The 20,131-nt window shown below is 51.1% G+C and overlaps 1 protein-coding gene across 2 annotated transcripts in view; it reads right to left on the reverse strand.

The window, feature by feature from the left end:
- Positions 1 to 20,131, reverse strand: part of BIN3 (bridging integrator 3) — a 40,660-nt gene that overhangs the window by 3,242 nt on the left and 17,287 nt on the right. The window contains exons 2-8 of one of the 2 annotated variants that reach the window (XM_016211734.2): positions 15,689 to 15,737; positions 9,072 to 9,112; positions 8,594 to 8,655; positions 7,360 to 7,496; positions 6,797 to 6,837; positions 1,463 to 1,604; positions 1,127 to 1,261 (exon numbers count right to left, since the gene is read on the reverse strand). In XM_016211734.2, the coding sequence (XP_016067220.1) occupies positions 1,127 to 1,261; positions 1,463 to 1,604; positions 6,797 to 6,837; positions 7,360 to 7,496; positions 8,594 to 8,655; positions 9,072 to 9,112; positions 15,689 to 15,737 (607 nt within the window). Of the gene's footprint in view, positions 1 to 1,126; positions 1,262 to 1,462; positions 1,608 to 6,796; positions 6,838 to 7,359; positions 7,497 to 8,593; positions 8,656 to 9,071; positions 9,113 to 15,688; positions 15,738 to 20,131 lie in introns of both variants that reach the window. The other variant, XM_087816857.1, reaches the window with a different exon arrangement.

A 20,131-nucleotide genomic window follows, 5' to 3' on the forward strand; every position in this document is an offset into this window, starting at 1 on the left:
CCTGCTAGCTTTCTGCGTTTTCCCCTAGCGACCAAGGACATGGTTGCTAACAAGTCCCAGCTCCCACATCAATCCTGCTCAGGGTTCCTGATCTCAAGTGTCAGTCCCATGGGTTTGGTGTTCTCCAAGGATGGCAGGTGGCAAAGTAGAAACCAGGTTTTTCCTTGGGTGCCTGTGATCGAGAACTCTGCAAGGAATGACAGTGTCCACTGGAGGGCGCCAAATACCCAGGCCAAGAGCAGAAGTGGGCTGGAGGCACGTGGGGAGTGTTGAGCCTTTAGCTTTGTTAACCAGGTGGAAAGATGCTGAGCACCTGCAGTCAGCTGGGGGCTCCACGTGAAGGAGACCTCTTAGCTTTGGCACCTCAACCTTTTGGTCTTTTACAAACAGGAGGACTAAACCCTGCAAATGGCCTGAAGGATGGGCGGTGAAGGGGCAAGGAGGGCAGCAGCTACACCCATCGCACATTTGGAGTCCTAACACCCTTGAGTAGCAGGGTTGTGCGACCCTCTAACTGCCTGGCTCCAGTGCTACCGCTGCGCACCTCCACCTCCACCCAGCCTGCCCTTCCTGCTGGCAGGTGCACCATGGCCCAGGGCCCCTGAGCACGGCTCTCGCCAGGGTTCAGGACCCTCCGGGGTTGCTAGAAGTAAAGATGCTCTGTGGTCTCCTCCCAAAGGAACAGGAGTAACTAGGGTGGGGATGGAGGTGTTGGGTCCTCAGAAAAGGGACATCACCCCATGACTTCCTGAGCACACCAGGCCAAGAACCCATCCATCGAAGTGAGGTGCTGATGGTGCAGACTCACTTGTTCTTGTTGCTTGTGGTGAAATGTGAGAAAGAACTTGAGGGAAAACCTTGTTAAACACGGAACCTCGTCCTAGGCTGGGATTAACCAAAGAGCAATGCAGGAGCCAAAACAGACTCCAGCAAAGCCGGAGGCCCCTGGCTTCCTTCCCTCAGGGCAGTGCCGACCGGCGGCAGGGTGGTTGGCTGCTGTCTTAGCAGAGAATGGGTAAGACTCCGGTGTGGGGAGTGGGGGCTGGCATGAGATGTGTCCACAAAGCCCATGTCTCCCGAGGGAAGGTGTTGGGCCAGCGTTCAGGGCACATGGGAGCAGCCTCACCTGTGCTCTGATAAGGGACTCAAAGCTGGGCTGGAAGTAGTCGAGTCGGCTGTTGTAGAACCGTGGCATCTCGTCCAGGAGCTGCCTGTTCTTGGCCTCGAAGTCATCCCGCACAGGCCGAAGCTCTTCTCGGGCCTGGGAACAAGACCCTGGCTGTGAAGCTCTCACTGGCTCATCCAGCATTCCTGCTGGGGTATGGTGTGTGTGTCTGTGGGGGGGCTATCAAAACACCTGGTGTCTTGGCCCTACAGCCCTGAGTTGGCCCCCAGGTAAAGGAGGAGCTTGCCATGTGTGCCACCTGGCCCGCTGTCTACCTTCCACCCCTCTCCTGGGTACCTGGTGGAGTTTGGCCAGCACTGGCCCCGTCTTCTCCTTCTCCTCGTATTTCTCCACCTTGGCCTGAAGCCTCTTGTAGTCCTGCAAGGCCTGCTCCCGCCGTTTCACTGCCATGTTGAGGCTCGGGAAGACACTTCCAAACCTGCTGAAACAAGTCGGGTTGAAGCTGAGAGCTGGCAGCTGATTGTTCACTCAGGAACACATACTGAGTACCTACTAAGTGCCAGTTCCTATTCTAGGTCTTGGGGGTTCTGCTGTGAACGAGACAGATGAGGCCTTGGCCCCTGTGGAGCTCACGCTACGGAGAACCTGTCTTAGGGTCAGGCCCAGGGAAAGAACACAGGGTTAAGGTTCATGCCACTGGTCTGAGCAAGACACATGGGTCATGAATCCACGATGCCACTTATGCGGCCACTGCCCCTCCCCAGGCACTCAGGGGCCCTGTCCCACGCTACAGAGACTTGTAATGGAGCAGGCAGCGCTGAAGACTCCTTGTAAGTCATCTGGCCAACATCATCTTTTTAAAAAATGAAAGAAACTGAGGCCAGAGAGAAGACACGACATGCCAAGGCCACAGTTGGGTAGTGATGGTCCAGAAGAGAATTCACACGTCCCAGTCCTGTCTGGCACCTCCTTAACATCCCAGATGCCACCAGCAGGGGACAGAATTGCAATCAAAACCTACCCCTGGTGATCATTTCATAAGGTGGATACATGTCCCAGCAGTATGTTCACACCAGAAAATGGTACAATATCCTATATCCACGATCCTTTAATAATAAACCACCCACTTTTAATAAAGAAATTTCTAACAAGCTCCCCCAAAACAAACCAATCCCTCCCCCCCCGACTCTTGGCCTATCCGACTAGCTGAGCATAGGGAAAGCAGGAATCCTCTGGCTCTACCACTGAAATGGCCAAGCTGTCCAGCCAGATGTCTGAGGTAATGACTCAGGGGCTCTTCTACCTCACAGTGACTCAGGGGCGTGGGCCACTCAGAAAGAGCAGCAGCAGACGCCTCCGCATTTTTGGCCCTGGTGGGCATATCTTTGTGACTAGTGTCACCTCTAACTGGGAAGGTCAATGATATCTTGAGACTGATGAAGGCAGGACTCATCCCAGGCAGGGATGCTGCATGTCCCTTGACTCAACTGAGTTTGGATGAGCCTGCCAGTAGGATTCCTGGAACAGGACAGGAGAAGACGAGGCAGGAGGTGCTACCACGCAGCCAGTGGAGATCTGGCCACACAACCGAGGACAATGACAGTGTGGCAGGTCTTCAGGTTTGAGAAGCCTGGAGTAGGCGACCCAGGACCAGGGGAAGAGTCAGTTCCTCCTGGAGCAACCCAGAGACGAAAGATGGGGATGGGGCAGCTTCTGACTCCTGCCTTGCACCGTGCCCAGGCCAGGAGGGCGTCTGAGCTCATGGGTCTTTTGGTAGTTCAGATGCCATATGAAGAGTGATCTCCAAGTCTGCCTCTCAAAGGGACATGGCCATGAATTTGGTTTTTAAAAGCCTCAACAAATCAAGATATATGTGACATAAGAGTAATGGATATACACTTGCCAGAGAATATAAACTTGACCAAAGCATTAAATGCCCCAGACAAAGCTTTAGACCCAGGCAGTAGATTCTGATGAAACGAAGGGTTTATCTCTGAGAAAGGTGGCTAAAACGAAGTCTTCTAACTTAACAGGTGTCTGTAATGGGCTCCACTTCTAACTGGAAATGAGGACGTGGATAAGACCATGCAAACGTCTCTGAAGCCTCAGTCACATGCCCCTTCACACATTAATCAAATTAATATTTTTAAGTGACTGACTTGCCAGGCAGAAAATGTACACCTATTTGGTGCCAAGCAAACTGGCTGGGGCAACCAGCCACCTCCAGGACCAAGGGTCCCTGGGAGGAGGTCTGAACAGGTGAGACCATTGGGAGGAGCTGGATTTACTGCCTTTGCCACAGGCGGCTGCTATGATGGGGGCCTCAGTTGCTAGGACAGCCTGTTCCTTCCTGGGAGGAGTGTGAGCAGCAGCTGAGGGGGAGCAGGTGCAGTTGGGCCTGAGAAGCCACCATGCCACCTCCCCGTCCACCCCAACTGGAAAAGGGGCCACCAGCAGTCACCCTGATTCTCTCATTAGAAGCGACCTGCTGCTTGGGTGGCCCCAGTGCCTGGGCCTCTGCTGTCCAGGGGTGAGTAAGGTGTGAATCCAGTGGTTTCAGGTTTCCACGCAATGCCAGGCAACCGCAGTGGCTGTGTCCTCAGGATGCTACCTTCAGCCTTCTGGAAGCAAGACCACTTGTCCTCTGTGAGGACGAAGTGGTTTTCTTTACCATGATAACTCTGCCTCCCAAAGTAGCACCCCTCAGTCACACCAGAACGCCACACGAGGCTCAGGTGACTTAGTTCACTGTATATGGATCGCTAATCACTCACCACCCAGGTGGCTTTGGGTGCTGGCTTTGGGACTCTTGAGGGGTAAGGGCGGGTGTCACGCTTCTCACAGTAAAGTGAGGAAACTAAGGTCAGACAGGAAAGATCAGACAGTATATTCTGAGTGGCTGACAAAAAGAGTCGTGGGACTCTGCAATCCTGGCTCTGGGTTACTGCTTACTGAGGCCCTACCTCCCCATTTTCTACTCAGAGGCAGCAGAATGGACTTGGCCACCCCCACGTGTTGGGCATATAAATAGCATGATGCTGTGTGAGGAGAGGAGCTCATCTGGTGGCAGGACCCCCTTCTCCATGTGGGGTGCTTTACTGCTTTCCTCCACCTTCAGATCAAGGGAGGGTTAGTAAGGAGGGGAAGTCAAATGCAGGATGGTCCCAGTGCCTGGTTCTCCCAGACATGCCCCTGGGGGCTCTACAGAGGTACCTGATGGCTTTACCCAGCAAGGATGGGGGACCCAGCTCTTCCTGAAGTACCAAGTCGGCAGTTTTACTAGCTCTGCTCCCCGGCTCCCCCACCCCCATTACTCCCCCCCCCCCCCACCGTCAGTGGTGAGGTGGAATATAAGTCCCTGTGTCAGGGCCCCAGGAGATTCTCAGCCCTGCACACAAGGATCAACTTGACACTTCAGTCCACTGACACTTCCCTCCCCTGCTGAGCACTGGCTATGACATTCCAAGAGTTCAGGTGGGAAAACAGACTCAGAGGAGCAGGACCTGGCCAAGGTGACCGGCTGGGTGGGGCAGGCTGGGACTGTGCGTCTAGCCAGTCCCCTACTCCACCCTGCCGCACCACCTTGGCAGGTGTTATAGTCCTCATTTCCTTGAGAATGTTATCAAGGTGTCTGCACTAGATCATGAGCTCCTAGGATATGTCTATCCTCAAAGATGGGAGAACGGGGCAGGGCCTACACCAGGCACTGACTGAAGCTCTGCCCATGGTGACTGCTGGTTTCTCGCCTGTCCTAAGGTTTGACAGCAAAGTGTCTCCCCTGGGTAAGCTTGGGGTGAAGAGGCAGTGAGAGAGGGAGGAGGGGAAGAGGGAGGCAGAAAGAGGCCGGCTGGGAGGTGGGCTGGGAGCAGCCGGCCCTGGTGGGGAATGCCTGCCATTCCTCAATCTGTGCCCACACAGCCGGGATCTTCCACCCACCAGGAAAGGGAAATTGAAAGCATCCCCATCCGACCATGTGAGTGTGGCCCAGGGACTGGGGATTAGAGGCCGAGCCCCTAGGGGAAGGCTGGGGGCGGTGGGGTGGCCATGTGGCAACGTTCTTCATCAGAGGACAGGAAAGCTGCAGTTTCCTGTTTCCAGTGCTGGGGTCCCTGGGAGCCTCTCTCCTGGCAAGAGGAGGCAACAGGCAGTGCTGGTTTTATGTGGTCGGGGGAGATCGCATGTCGGCTGAGAGGCACAGAAGCCAGCCTGGGTAGCCAGGCAGGCCAGGGGCTCACGCAGAGGTCAGCGGATCTGCTGCGGAGATGGTGCCCGCCCCCTCTGCCACTCACCCACCTTCCTGGCAGGTGGTGGGCTGCTAGGGTGGTGGGAAGCAGCCGGGATTTCTCTCCACTTGGCTCCAGTAGCCAAGCATCAGATTTCAAGGCCGCCTCGTTGGTTGTGAAATCGAGACAGGAGTCCGTCCCCCGTTCTCTGAGCTGGTGTCCCCTGCCTAGTTCTGCCAGCCGTGGGTGCCCATGGCAGTCTCCATGGCAGCCCCTGAGACCCCCATGGGCAGGGTCTGTTCTGCCCTTGGTCCTTCCCAACCAGCTCTGAACCCTTGGTCCTAGAGACTGGTCAGCAGGCTATGAGCAATGGAAGTCCATCTCATCTGATGCCTGAGCCACTGGCCTCCTCAGCACCAGCTGCTCATGTGACCCTGTGACCTGGGGCTGAGCAAGGTTTAGGGCCCAGGGGCCCAGGGAAGGAGCAGCGGTGCAGGGAAAAATCCCTTCTCTCACCAGATTCAGCCTCCCTACCATGGCTGAGCCTCAGAGAGCCCGACTTAGAAAGAGCTTTTCTGAACCCCACCCCTTGGACCTGAGCAGGGAGCGAGGAGCTCAACAACCCCAGCACCAGGGGCCAGAGGATCAAAACCTGCTCTCTCATCTCCCTCTGGGCCATGATCCAGCCTAATGGTAATTAGCAGAGCCTCATTACCCGGCCCTGGTGTGGCAACTGCCAGGGACCACCACAGAGAGGTAATAAAGTGCAGCTGCCGGGCTGGAGCCGAGCCTTTCTAGGTCAGAGGCTGCCTGGGAGAGGCCAGGGAAGAAGATGAAGTGATTCGGGAGCTTCAAGGCAATGCCCACCCCCTTAGGGGACCCAGGGAATAGGCCTGTCTGATCACTGACCAGAGTCTGCCTGACAGAAGAGGAGTCTCACAGAAGAATTTCTGACCCTGACAGGTCATGAGTTAGGGGACCTTCCCAGGCGGGAACCCATGGCTGCGCCCTTCCCCATGTGCAGCCACCCCCACATTTCAAAAGCTGACTGCTGCAGGCAGCTGCTCTCCAATCCGGCTGGGAGAGATGAAAGGCCTTGCTCATCTCCGCTGAGGGCTGGCCAAGATCTCTGCTAGCTTAATTCAGCAAGCTCTGGTCCCACTGGTCCTCCAACAGGAACAAAGGGAAAATGGCAAAACGACCCCCAGAGCAGTGGCCAGCTGCTGTGGAGGATCACACGCGCCCTGCTGTCACTGAGCATCAGGGCAGTGGCCGGCACTCTGTCAACCCTAGGACCACAGACCATGTAGCTGGCAACCCCATCAATTTCCTGTCCACCTCATGTCTAAGGAAAGGCTGCTTGAAGTGACAGTCAGTCCCCAGGTGACCAGCTGACCTGCCTTTCCCATGAGTGCCCTGAGCTAGTCCCCAGATGACCTTTACTCACTTTTTCAAGGGTTCGACCACGGTCTTTTGAATCTGGTTCACCTGTCAGAAGAAAAACCCAATGACATCAAAACCAGGGGGAAGCCAGACTCTTCCTAAAGGGGGAGGCTCCAGTTCCTGAGAAGAGGAAGGGGACCTGTCAGGGGTACCCCAGGAACCCGGCAGGGAGAGGACCAGAGTAGGACAGGCAGGGTGGGCACCCCTAACTGCAGCTGGGGCAGGGCAAACCCCAGGAAACCTGAAGGGCAACAAGGAACAGTGTCCTTGTCCCTGTTAAGTTCTTATCCTGCCAGCTGCTGTCTGCCAAGGTCACTAATGGCCTTGCTCAGAGAGAAGGCTGGTCAGGCAGAGCTAACCTGCGTCTCCCTCATGGCCTCCTGTGAGTGATGTGAGCTTGTGGGAGCCACCGAGAGCAGGTCCACCAGAAAGAGTTCGCAGGGCTTGGGCATACAGGCCTCAGAGGGTTGAGGGCACCCAGAGAGGAGCCTGGGCCCTGTTAAGGACGCCATGCAGGTGCTCCTCCAGACGGAAGTTACGGGAAGAGGAGACCCAGACCCCAGTCACCTTCTCCTGGTTGAAGGCGTCCATCCGTTTCATGGCTGTGTCCAGGGCTGTCACCATGTTCAGAAAATCCTGGTCTTGTTCACAGAGGGGATTGGAGAGCAAGTCCAAGGATATCTTCACCGCAGATTTGGACATGGCTGTAAGAAGTCAGAGTTGAGGGAACTTGTGAAGGAACAGGCTTCCAAGCCTTGTCGTCAGGGCTCCCTGTCTCCCTCAGTCCAGGGGCCTGCACCCAGATGACCTACACCTAAACTACAAACTACAAAGTATCACAGAACGTAGACACTAGTCCTTACTGCACAATGCTCATTCCTGACCATCTGATGCTGTTCTGGATAATTCTTTGGGGCAGTTTTACCTGTTGCAATGACAGTGTTCTAAACTCTGGGTTATAAAAGAATCACCTGGGTGGGAAGCTGTAAGAAATGCAGATTTCTAGCTGCAAAGATTCTAATCTGGTATGTAAGTCTGGAATCCAGGACTATGTGTTTCAGAAGCCCCTCTAGGTAGCCAGGAGGTGCAGTGTGGCTGGAGAACAAGGGTAACATAGCATGCTACACCAGGGCAGCAGACTTACTGTAAAGAGCCAGTGAGTCCAGATTTTAGGCTTGGAGGGCCATATGGTTTCTGTTGCAACTATTCAACTTTTCCACAGACAATACCTGAAGAATGGGCGTGGCTGTGTCCCGATAAAACTTTATTGACAAAAGAAGGCCAGGTTGGGTGTAGCTAGGCAACCCCTGGTTTCAGTGACACACAGTAATAAGAAAGGAAGCAACAGGTCACAGCCCTGGCTGGAAAGGCAGTAGGGAGTGATAAAGAAAGATGCCATCCAGGTAACTCAGAACTAACTTCAAAACAAATAACAGACGGTCTCCAAAAGCAGACCCTTGGCTTGCTGCACGCATAGTTTGGAGACGCTAGGGGCCAGGAGTGAGGGCTGTCATGCTCAGACGTGCCCACATTCTCTGGATCATACTGGCCTGAGGCTCTGAGGCACAGACCGCAGGAGCCAGCACTGCACCTGGCTGCGGTGGTGGCTGCTGTGCCCTGGAAAGGGGTGAGTGGGGCTCTGCTCAGTGAAGCCTGACCTCAGGCCACTTCTCAGGGACATCTGTTGGACATCTACATGAAGTAAGTTGGGCACTTACTTCAAAGCCAGCCCTAAGGTGACTGAGGGAGGAGGGCATCACCTGTGCCCCACCCAGTCCAGCTCAGGGAACATGCCACCTACCCAGGTCAGCATCCGTGCTCTTCTTCAAGTCCTTTTGCAGCCTCCTGGTCTGCTCTTCCAGCCTGCAAGGCAGGGGCACGGGCCTGGTACCTGGCATCGCCAACTGGCTTTGCCAATCGTCCCCTTTCTTCCCATCTACCTAAGGGAGGCCCAACTTGGGTACTCTGGATGCCCACCAGGAGGAGAAGGGACCCTTCTCTGTGGGAACTTTTTCCCACTGATTGAAGGGCCACTATAAGCTCTGCATAAGGTCAAGCATCCAAAGGCTATGAGTTAATGACTGCCACCAAGCCATCAGTTAGGGGAGACCTTCTGGCAGGTGGTGAACTGAGCTGCTCTCGGCTCCCAGGGTGGTGACAAGCAGAGGAGCAGCCTACTAACGGGTGAGCAGACAAAACCATGCGGGGAGTGAGTCCTGGCAGAAGGCTCTTGTCCTTCTCCAATCCCAGCCCCCATCCTTTTGGGGTGTGACACTCACTGCTGCAGTTTTCCATACTCCCTCTCAAAGTCTCTCTCCACCTGTAATGAGAGAGATAACTAACTCAATCATCAGAGAAATGACAACACATTGGAAAAAATCTGCCAGCCTCCCGACACTCCCTCCACACCCTCCCCTAGCCTACAGAAACAACACCGTCCAGTTCACACAGGCACCGGCAGGTCATTAACGACACAGTACCCCTGTGTTCCCAAATTAATTAAGTGTCTGACTTAGGGTGAGAGACTCCCCTCTCAGATGTGCCAGCCAGGCAAGTACCAGCGGATTGCGGCTCCGTTCTTCCACCACAGGGAGTGGGGCACTAAGCTGGGCTCCCTCTTCTCACCCTCCCTCCTGGGACAGGAAAATTGCTCAACATGTGACTGACATTCACCAGGGAGGCAGTGGGGGGCAGAGGCAAAGGGTGGTTATGGACTTCAGCTCTGTCTCTGCCACTTAGCAGTTCTGAGGCGAGGCCCGAGCAAGTCACCTCCATGGTCACAGGCCTGGTTTCCTCACAGGTCCTACCACCTGCTAGCTCCAGGTTAGATCGAGAAACATCACATATCCACGCTCTGTGCACTGGGATGTACCAAACACAAATATTATACTGCTGACTCCGGCAAGACTCTAAATTCCTGATTAGTTATCAGATTTCCCCAATGCCAGCAATATTTAAACCAAACAGGAGTGAGTCCTGGACCTAATTCTGCCACCTACATGTCAGGTGAGGTGAAGAAAGTGACTACACTTCCATGGCTGACTCTCCCCATCTGTAAAAAGGGGCCTCTGCAGTGGCTCTCAGGCACATGGCCAGTGAAGAAAGTGATATCTGAGAGCCCAAAGGAGGGATGGGCGAGAGGCTTCTCCTTCCTTCTCTCCCATGAAAGTGGTACCACTCCCTGGCCGCCTCGTCGAGCCTCTGGGCTGAGGCGCTCTGAGAAATAAAACCGGCTACGTTCATGGAACGCTTGATGCAGGCTTCTGGGACCGTCTTCACCTCCAACTCAGCCAGGAGGCAGGTGTACCCATGGCCTTCACTGTACTGCGGAGGTCATGGGGACAGAGGTGAAGTGACCCGTGCAAGGTCACACCCCTAAGAGCAGCCAAGCTCCTGGGCCTGTGCTCTTAACCGGCATTCCACTGAAAGGGAAATGGTGTTTGCTGAGGAATATAAGCCATGGCCTCAGGAAGATGGCTCAGCTGTGCCCCCGAGACCTGTCAGTGTGAGCCCTAGATCCTGACTCTCACTCTGGTACAGGCTGGAGGTCCGGGAGTACAAGTTTGCAGAAGTCGTCAAAGCTACACTGCTCTTCACCTGCAGGCCCTCCCATCAAAGGTGCCCAGTGAAAGAGTCTTCTAATACCATCAGCCTCAGACTCCACGTTTGGATCTGGGAAAACTCCACACAGTCACAGAAGGGCAGGACATGATTCAGGCCCATTATTTCATGTTATACATGAGGAGAGTGAAGTCAAGAGAGGGATGCAATTCACATAAGGACAGCTACAATTCAGACTCCTAGAATTCAGGCCTTTTATTTATTTTTCTCGACTATATTTATTCATCCCATAAATATTTAAAGAACATCTATTAAGTGCAATGCATTCTGCCAGGTGCTAGGGATACCCTGATGGATAACAGAGACATGGGCCCTGGTGGGGAAGGTCAAACAAACACACACAGGTAACTGTGATCAGTGGGAAGCCCTGTGGTGGGCGAGGGCGGGGGCCGTGAAAGGGTGATGTGGGCCAGACTCCACTGAGGTTCTCAGGGCACAAGAGCGTGTCACCTTCCACATATGAACTGGGAAATTTAGAAGCAGAAACACACAGTGTTTTCCTTACTTTATGATCCTAGCATCTAGAACCCTGTACCAAGAGCAGACCCATTCTTTCTCTATCCAGGAACCCAAAGTTTTCATCATCGCCTTCCTTAGGATCCACCAAAAGCTACTCTTAAGAAAAAAATTCACTCCCACTACAGCATATGTACTGATCAGAGTTTAAAGTGTTATCTATCACAGGGGATTTGTAGTTGGGCAGGAATCAGGTCATAGCTAAAGGCAGGAAAGACCTCCGGGGGACTGCAGGTGGGAGATTTATTCTGGGGCAAAAGGGCCCTGTAGAGTCAGTGCTGCAGCTGGTCCATCCTTTCTCTAGCAGTGTGGAAGGAAGGTGGGGAGAGGAAAGGCAGAGATGGGTAAGGCGTAAACTCGGATACAAGCCGTGGAGCATTACCTAACATTCTGAGTCTTAGTTTCTTGTCTAGTACTGGGATATTATATTTGGCCTCCCCCCATGTAAATTTCAGGGTCTGACAAAGAAATGGGGTAACAGTGTCAGCCTCACCTACTTGTCTTGAGGATTCGCAAAAGTATACGTGGAATGCAGGGCAGGGAGCCTGGCCCATGCACGGTGCTGGACTGTTCCTCCTCCACACTGAGGTGGTGAGAGGACCAGAGCAGTCTGGGGGTGCAGACTGGTCTGTGGCCCTCTGGCAGAGAGGAGAAGCATCACGAAGTATGCAGTCCAGTGACAGTGAGGATACCCCTGATTTTGGCTAAGTCTGGGGTCCTGTGCGTGGGGGGCAGTACTGGGCCACAAATGTGTACTGGGACACATTTCTTTTCTTATTTCGTAGGATGTAAGCAGTGTCTTTACATAGCAAAGGTATTTTTCTCCCAAAAAGATGAGATTAAAATTAAGGATGTCTTGCCAGAATGCAGCTCTCCTAAAGATCAAGACCACAGAGTAGGTTCTCTGAGAGGGGAGGCTAGCGCCTGCCAACGCACCGGGGCTGCAGCCCTGGCCCTGCGCTCTCTGCTGCAATCTCCATGCTGGTGTGTGTGTGGGATGTCAGCGAACACCTGGGCTCCTGGCTGGGACTGCTTGGACTTGCACAGGGAAGGACTGCAGGTTTCCAACTGGGTTGGATCATTCTGGTTGATGAGAAACTCAAGGTCTCACACTGGAAGCTGAGAAGCATGTCGGAGTGAGAGACTGGTCCTCCTACTTTTTGCCCTTCCAGGCCATCAGACAGCCTAAAAGAATGTTTCACCTCCTTGGCCATGGCTGCTTCTATAGCTCACAGTCCCAAGATCTCTCTCCTCCACTGGAGATAGATCTGGGGGACACCACCAGGACTCTAGCCCCTCAGATGGGGATTAAAGGGACATACTGGAGTCTCATTCCAAGGTCTATCCATTCTGAGGGAAAGAGCCAAACACAAAAGATCAGAACATCTCTGAATGCTTGATGCCTTTGCCAAAAAGGCAGCTGGACTGCAGTCAACAATGCGAGTGTAAACACATGTGCATGACTGTCAGCGGGTCAGAGCGGGCGGGTGGGCCAGAGAGGTTAGTGCCGGGAGAATCAAGCGCGGGATGCCGCCTCGGCTGCTCCCTGCATTCTAGCAGGCTCAGGGCGGCAGGGAGGGGCTGTGTGGCTCACTGCAATCTCTCTGGTGCTGAGGTCAGGCTGGCACCTTGCAGGAGCCCAGTACTTGTTAACTGAATGAATGGGCTGAGTTCCCACCCAAACCTACATTCCTGGTGACGTGAGAAAGGAGACCAGCTGAGAAGCCTCTCTGCAAGGCTGCTTGGCTGGAAAGCAGCTACCCTATGGCCCGTTACAACAGGACAGGAATGAGGCTGAGGGCCCCTTCATGTTGCACGTGGAAATCTTTCCCAGTGAAGGCTCCACGTGGTGGGACTCTCTTCTGCCTGACTTCACAGAGCGCCCACCTAGCTAGGGATCGAAGTGTGTGCTTTCCTCTGGGTGCGAGACCCAGGGTAACTGCATTAGCGAGCTCTCCCAGCCTCCCAGGCTATGGAGTGGGGTGTGGCTTCTTTTGGCCACATCAAGATGCTCCAGCTACTTTATGGGACCGGGGGAATGGAGGGGGCTAAGCAGGAGGTTAGGATGCGGAGTGGGGAGCCTTCCATTTCAGTTCCACTGGTCAGCCCCTGCAGAGAACCAGGCCATTCCAGCCAAAGCTGTGACAATAATGGAATCTGCCTTAACAACCTGGGCACAGGAGAACAGTGAGGCAGACACACAATGCCTTCTTTGTGTCTGAAAGTTGGGTGTCTTGAGCCAAAAACCTCCTGAAACTCCCTGAAGATAACATGAACATTTCTTCCCATGACACGGTGCTGTGACTTCCAACAACCCAGGCAGCCCCATCTGCTTCCCTCCCTGAATTGCCTGGGCAGGAACAACAGGGTGCGTCGCCACTGCTGGGGGCAGCTGCGAAGATGCTGAGAAAGCCACACAGCTCTGGCCTATTTGCGGGGCCAGGAGTTGCTTGGGAAGTAGAGAACAAGACTCTGAAGGGGCAGGGTCTTGCTGCAGACATCTGGTGACACCTGGGAGTTGAGGAAGCAAATTATCCCAGTTGACACTGCACTGGGGAATCTAACTGCTGGGACCGGCGTAGTCCTTGGTTGTTTATTAAACTGACTTTCTGCCTGCAGTGTAGTTAGTATTTACTGAGGCCTTACTATGGGCCAGAGCCTGTGTGAAGTGCTTTGTATACACCACCTCATGTGAGACTCATTAGACAACGACATAGGGCCTAGCATAACCTTCACTTTACAAAGGAGAAAACGGAGCCTCAGAGAGGGTAAGGAACTTGCCTAAGGTCATATGCAGCATGCCAGGGCCAGGATGGGGATCTAGGCAGGGAATTTTCCAAGTCTGGCTTCTTATCCACTACTCTATGCCTAGACTGTGCAGGGGAGCTGATGCCACAGTTGGAGGACCACAGTTTCATCCCAAGTGAGACAGTGCTAGGAAGGGGAGAGGGAGCCATGGCCCACAGAGGGCCATACGGGCACAGAGGGTTTCCTCACACTGTGTATCTGCCCTTCCCCTAGGGAGTCCTTGCCACTCCTCAGACTAAAACACCCACAGATCTTCCCATCAACAAACTGGCAAAGAAGCTGGAAACTGCATTCTAGGCTGTATTTTCTGTGAAGAACAAGACCATTTCGATAAAGGTTGAGGAGTCTAGAGGGTTTCTGTTTGTTTGTTTTGTTCTCTGGTAGTGAGTGTTGGGAATAAAAGACCCTTTTCAAAACCACTTCCTTTTCAGATCTGCCCTGGATTAAACTCTGGAGACTCAAAGCCACACCTTCGCACTTCCTGTAGCCGGCTAGAGCCCAACACTTGCACGCCCAGGTTCTCTGTGCTTCGGCTGAGAGCCTCCACAGATGGTCAGCCTCTGCATGGGAGGTAAACTCTGAGTCTCTCCGGGCCAGCCTTTGCTTGAAAAAAGGGGAGGGCTCTCTTAACACGGGCCTATTTCCTTTTAAGTGACTTAACTTTGGACTTCCCAAAGATAGAGCCATTGGTCAGGTGTTTGCTGAACTCCCCTTCCTGCCAACTGAAGCAGTATTTTTCCTGTAGCTCTCAGTCCTAAGCTAAGAAGGGACAGAGAACCACCAGGGGCTGAAATGAGTCAAGGGCCACCAGGCTTCCTGGTCCACCAGACCATTTTTACGGTCTCCCACATGAAAACCAAGGGCCTCACTCAGACTTGCAGGGGTGGGGGCTACAGCAGCCATTCTTTACTAGAATCCCCAAACCTTGGGGGATCTTTACAGCCTGAGTGAGGCAGCATAAAACAATGGAAAGGGTATTGAACAGAGGCTCACACTTGAGTTCTAATTTCAGCTCTGTCAGCATTAGCTTTTTCTAACCTTAGAAAGTCACTGAGACTCTATGGTTTTGGGTTTCCTCATCAGGAAAAATCAGGAGGTTGAACTAGATGATCTCTAAGGGCTCCAGCTCTAACTTTCTAAGAAGCTATGATTCTCTTCCTCTCCCATTCTGGAGATAAAACTGTGTGTGTGCTCAGCAGGGTGTGGCTCAGCGGTTGAGCACTGACCTAGGATCCAGGAGATCGCAGTTTGATTCCTGGTCAGGGCACATGCCCAGGTTGTGGGCTCGATCCCCAGTCAGGGGTGTGCAGGAGGAAGCCGATCAATGATGACTCTCTGATTGTTGATGTTTCTATTTCTCTTTCACCCTCCCTTCCTCTCTCTAAAATCAATAAAGATATATTTAAAAAACAAAACAAAACAAACAAAAAACCATGCGTGTGTGTGTGTGTGTGTGTGTGTGTGTGTAAGGATTCAATTATCCCCTGTGCTGAGTGACTCTGGGTCTTGGCTAGGAATGCACTTAGCAGTGGAGGCAAGTGGATGTGGAGTCTTGGAGAAGTTTCTTGGTCTTTCATGTGGCCTGAGGTGGCCCAACAGAAAGGCCTGGGATGTGTCCTGGGCAGGGGTCCTTGTTTCAGGCTCCCTCTTAGGAACATGCAGACTGCATGCCAGATCCCAGAGATGAGCAGTCAGAAGCAGTGTGCTTCTCCTCGCCTGTGTAATCTGCCTCTTCCACCTGCCCAGGCTGAGCTGAGGAACGACGATGTCCCAGGACAGGAAGTCCCTGGGAGCCCCCGTCTATGCAAGGTTCTAGAGCTACACAACTGAGGATGACAAGGGCGAGGTTCTGCCTCTCCAGCCCCATGATGTGTTGAGTCAAAGCTCTGGTACTATGCAAAGGCCATGTGAGACAGCACTGAGTCTCAGAATGAAAGAATCGGTTACTCACTGTTTTGGGGACAATCTGTTTCTTGGGCTGCCCAATCTTGAAAGGAATCCTGTAAGACAAAGAGACAAAGAGGGATGTTAGGAGAAATGGGGAAGGATGTGGTTAAAAAGAACTGATGAAATACAGGTCTCTTATCCCCCAGAAGGGTAAAAAACAGTGGCAGTGGCTCGCTTCCCACCACTTGTACCACATGTCCTGTGGGTGTAGGACCACCAGCTGCCAGGATAGGCTCTGGGACAGTCATCCACCCATGGACAGTGTCAGATGGAGGTCTTGGGTACCACCTTCTGCCCCAGAGCATCTTTCCTACTAATAGTCAGTTTAAATACATTACAAAGGCAAAGACAGGAAAGGGGAGATACTGTACAAATAACAGTCACCATGAACCTTGTGTCTCAAGGAGCGAAGTCAGAAAGTACAAGCTCACTTGGGTCACTATTATCCTAGAAAATACGCCTTTAAAAGCACCATAAAAACCACATATCTGTATTAGGTGCTTCACCACTTCTCTTCAGAGGGACAAACTGTGGCTCTGAAGGGCTTCTTCTATGGCTGGGGAGAGATGACAAATTGTAGGGGCATTAAAGATCAGCCAGGCTGGGTATTTCCCGTGAGAACTGACACAGTCTAAATGCAGCTAACTCCAAGAATCTGAAATGCAGCCCAACTTTGCCATGAACATGCTAGGAGACTCTGCAACTCAGGTTCCACACTTAGAAATAGAAGACAGCTCAGCATAAGGAAAGGTCATGATCTAGGAGTCTCAACCTGAGCACTAACCCTGCCTCCACCTCTGCCATGCAGGCTGCCCTTCGGCAGGTAACCACTGCCCTGTGCCTTAATTTCCTACTCTGTGAAGCAAAAGGTTAAGCTAGATAATCTAGAAGCTTCCTTAAGGTGCTGAAAATTTTATGATTCCACAATTCTGAGAAGAAAAGCAGTGTGGTCAGGCTAGAAAGCAAACATAGTGCATCCCAACAGCTATAGAAATGTCAGTTTCGCCCCCCCTTCCCCAGGGAGGGGTGAAGTAAGTACCCCTGGGATCAGCTCAGGGAAGAAGGTTCTAGTAGGAGCCCTGAGGGTACAGGTTAGACCACCACCCTCACTACTTTCAGTTTCTTTCATTCAAACCTCCCCTTCCCACTGCTGCACCCACCCCACCCACCAGGCCCCTTCCCTCTACACCTTCTCCCCAAGCCTGGTTTCTCTTGGCCCAAACTGACCAACACTGTCGCTAAACCCAATGGTATAATTAACCACCGATAATAACCCCAGACAGTGATCTGGTTAGAGGATGGGCCAGCCTGAGTCACAGTGGTTTAAATTTAATTTCTGGAGGACATCCTGTTTATTGTTAACCCACCCCGTAATTTGGGAGTGTTAACCCTTTGGGGGCTGGCTGATTCACGTGGTCAGGCTTTTGTAAACAAATAATCTCTGGCTATATAATTACTGGGGGAAAGGTAAGCTATGGAACTAAAAAGGGAAGAAAAAATGAAATTGCTATTTCCCTTTCCCAAACCTAAAGAGGAAAGGGTATGGACAGATGAGCCCCTTGGTCCCTCCCTGGGCCTCCAGTTCCTTTCCCTCAACTTGGATTAGAGTTGAATGACACAATGGTTTTGGACAGTGAACAACTGCCCTCCAGGACCATTTTGGTGACAGTGCAAATGAGGTCCTGGTGGCATTGAGGAAAGATTGATCCTGTTGTGCATGAAGCATATGTGGTATAAAAAGCTGCAGACCAGGAATCAGAAAACCTGTCTCTGCCTCTGACTAGTTTTGTGATTTGAACAAACTGCAATCTCTCTGGAGCTGTTTTTGAAACTATGAAACAAAATAGCTGGAAGAGATGGTCCTTCCAGCTTATCTAAACTGAATCTCCACCCTAAGAACATGGAGTGTAGGATGAGACTGCTCAAGAATTCTCAGAGTGTTCTTCAGAATGATTCTAACTTGGAGTCTAGTACTACAGACTAGACCAAGAAATTAGGAACTCAGAGTCCATTATTTGTGGAGCCACAGCCTCTCACTCAATCTTAATTTAGAATCGCAGTATTTTTAGAACTGTGTTACCACAGAAATTTTTCCAGTTTACACCTCTCATTTGTAGATGAGAAAGCGATCTGGAGAGGTCCAGTGACCAGCCCAGGGTCATTCTGCTGGTTCACAGCAGAGCCAGGAACGCACCAGCAGGGCTGTGACATCCAGTCCAGTGTTCTCTCCACTACTCAGTGTCATACTCTCACATGCCTTTGTTATTACAGTCGTCCCTCGGTATCTGGTGGGGATGGGGTCCAAGACTCCCTCTGGGGACCAAAATCTGCTGATGCTCAAGTTCCTTATATAAAAAGGCATAAACAGTGGCCCTCCGTATCCGTGGGTTCCCACTGTTTTCAATATGCAGTTGACTGAATCCATGGATGTGAAACCTGAGGGTATGAAGGGCTGACTGCATGTGTTTTAAGAAACTATATGTATTTTAAAGAACACTTTATCCCTTTAAAAAGTAAAGCATGCTCGTCAGAGAAAACTTGAGAAATACAGAAAATTATAAGAGAGAAAAAGGTGGGAGTAGGGGGGTGGAGAAAGAAAAAACCCAAAACAGTCTACAGTCTCATACCTAAAAGATAATCAAGGTTATTGTTTTGGTGTTAATTATATTTTAAAAATTTGCAGAAAGAAAAAAATGAAAGCAAATGTGCCAAATGTTAGTAGTGGTTAACTCTAGGTGGCAAGAATATGATTACTGTTTTCTTTGTACTTTCCATATTTTTCAAATAAATTTTTAAAAATCCCCCTTTTTCTTGATCACAAAAATAACATCTGATCAGTGTCAAAAACTTGGAAAACACAAATGACAAACACACACAATCACCCCAAATAAACAGTAATACCCTGGATTTCAGTGTGTACCTATATGTGTACACATGTATCTATGCACATTTACATAAATTTTAAAAATAGAGAAATCACAAGTGTTTTTACCTGCCAATATAGTTTTCATTGCTCTGACTTTTAAGAGCTTCCTAGTGTTTCATTATACACCTGTACTACTAGTTTTATTTTATTTTTTAAAAAGTTTAATCATCGCCTGAAGACATGCTTTTATTGGTATTAGGAGGAGGAAGGGAGACGGAGAGAAACATTGATGTGAGAGTGAAACACTGATTGGTTGCCTCCCGCACTCACCCCCACTAGCCTGAAACCTGGGTATATGCCCTGACTGGGAAGCAAACCCATGACCTTCTGGTGTACAGGATGATGTGCCCACCAACTGAGCCACACTGGCCAGGGCTAGTTTTATTTTTGTAACCCACATTACTTACTGGTGATCTCTTGAACTCTTTTTTTTTTTTAAAATATATCTTTATTTATTTCAGAGAGAGGAAGGGAGAGAGATAGAAACAATGATGAGAGAGTCATTGATCAGCTGCCTCCTGCACACCCCTGACTGGGGATCGAGCCCGAAACCCAGGCATGTGCCCTGACCCGGAATCGAACCAAGATCTCCTGGATTCTAGGCCGACGCTCAACCGCTGAGTCATGCCACAGCCGGGCACTGAACTGTTTCTTAGAATTGAAATTGCTGGGTCAAAAGATATATACACGTTCAAGGCTTTGATATATTTGCCAATTGCCCTAGAGACAGAATGAAACAGCTTGTTTTTTTTAAAGGTCAGAAATAGTTAACATTTTACCACTAGCCCTCTGGCCTGTTTATTGGGATTTTTTCCTGGCTAGGGGTTTGTCTTTCCCCTTTGGACATGTGCATGTTTAAGGTACAGAAGCTTTTGCTGAATATGAAGTCTAATCTAGCAAATTTATATTTTCCTTTATGATTTCTTCTCTTGGTGTCAACATACTGAGAAAGGCCTGCCCCTTCCACAACAGCAAAAAAATTCACCTATATTTACTTTATTACTTTTATGATTTCCTTTTATTAATCTAAATTTTACTTTTCTCAAACATATACATGGGAACAGTTTAACAAGGCACAAGGCTTTGTTAAGTAAAACATTAGGCTCTAGGCCCCCAAATCTCATTTGCTGAGACAAGCACTTTCATCTGTGCTGGATTTTTGGTCTGTACCTTTGGATCTCCACATAAAAATGCTTGTATTGCTACCTCTTGAGTATTTGGTTTTAGGCACTAGCTTCTGACTTTTTATTTTGGAGGAGGAAGATTTAAGTAAACAAAGAAGCCTTTTTAAGGTTTCCATCTCTGTAACACAAAGGCACATTTGCAACCCTCCTTCTATATTATGATTTGGATAGGGCAATACTAAGCAAAGTATTAGGAGCATAATGGGATGCATTTTCCTTCCTGCATGGCAGCCAGCAGTTGTTCAGCTCAGCCAAGCCTTCAGAAGACTGCAGTTCTGGCTGATGCACTGAATTGTAATCTCCAGAGTTCCCAAGCCAGATCCCCCAGACAATCCCA

This window comes from Miniopterus natalensis, chromosome 4 (genome assembly GCF_054644295.1).
Source record: "Miniopterus natalensis isolate mMinNat1 chromosome 4, mMinNat1.hap1, whole genome shotgun sequence".
Lineage (NCBI taxonomy): Eukaryota > Metazoa > Chordata > Mammalia > Chiroptera > Miniopteridae > Miniopterus > Miniopterus natalensis.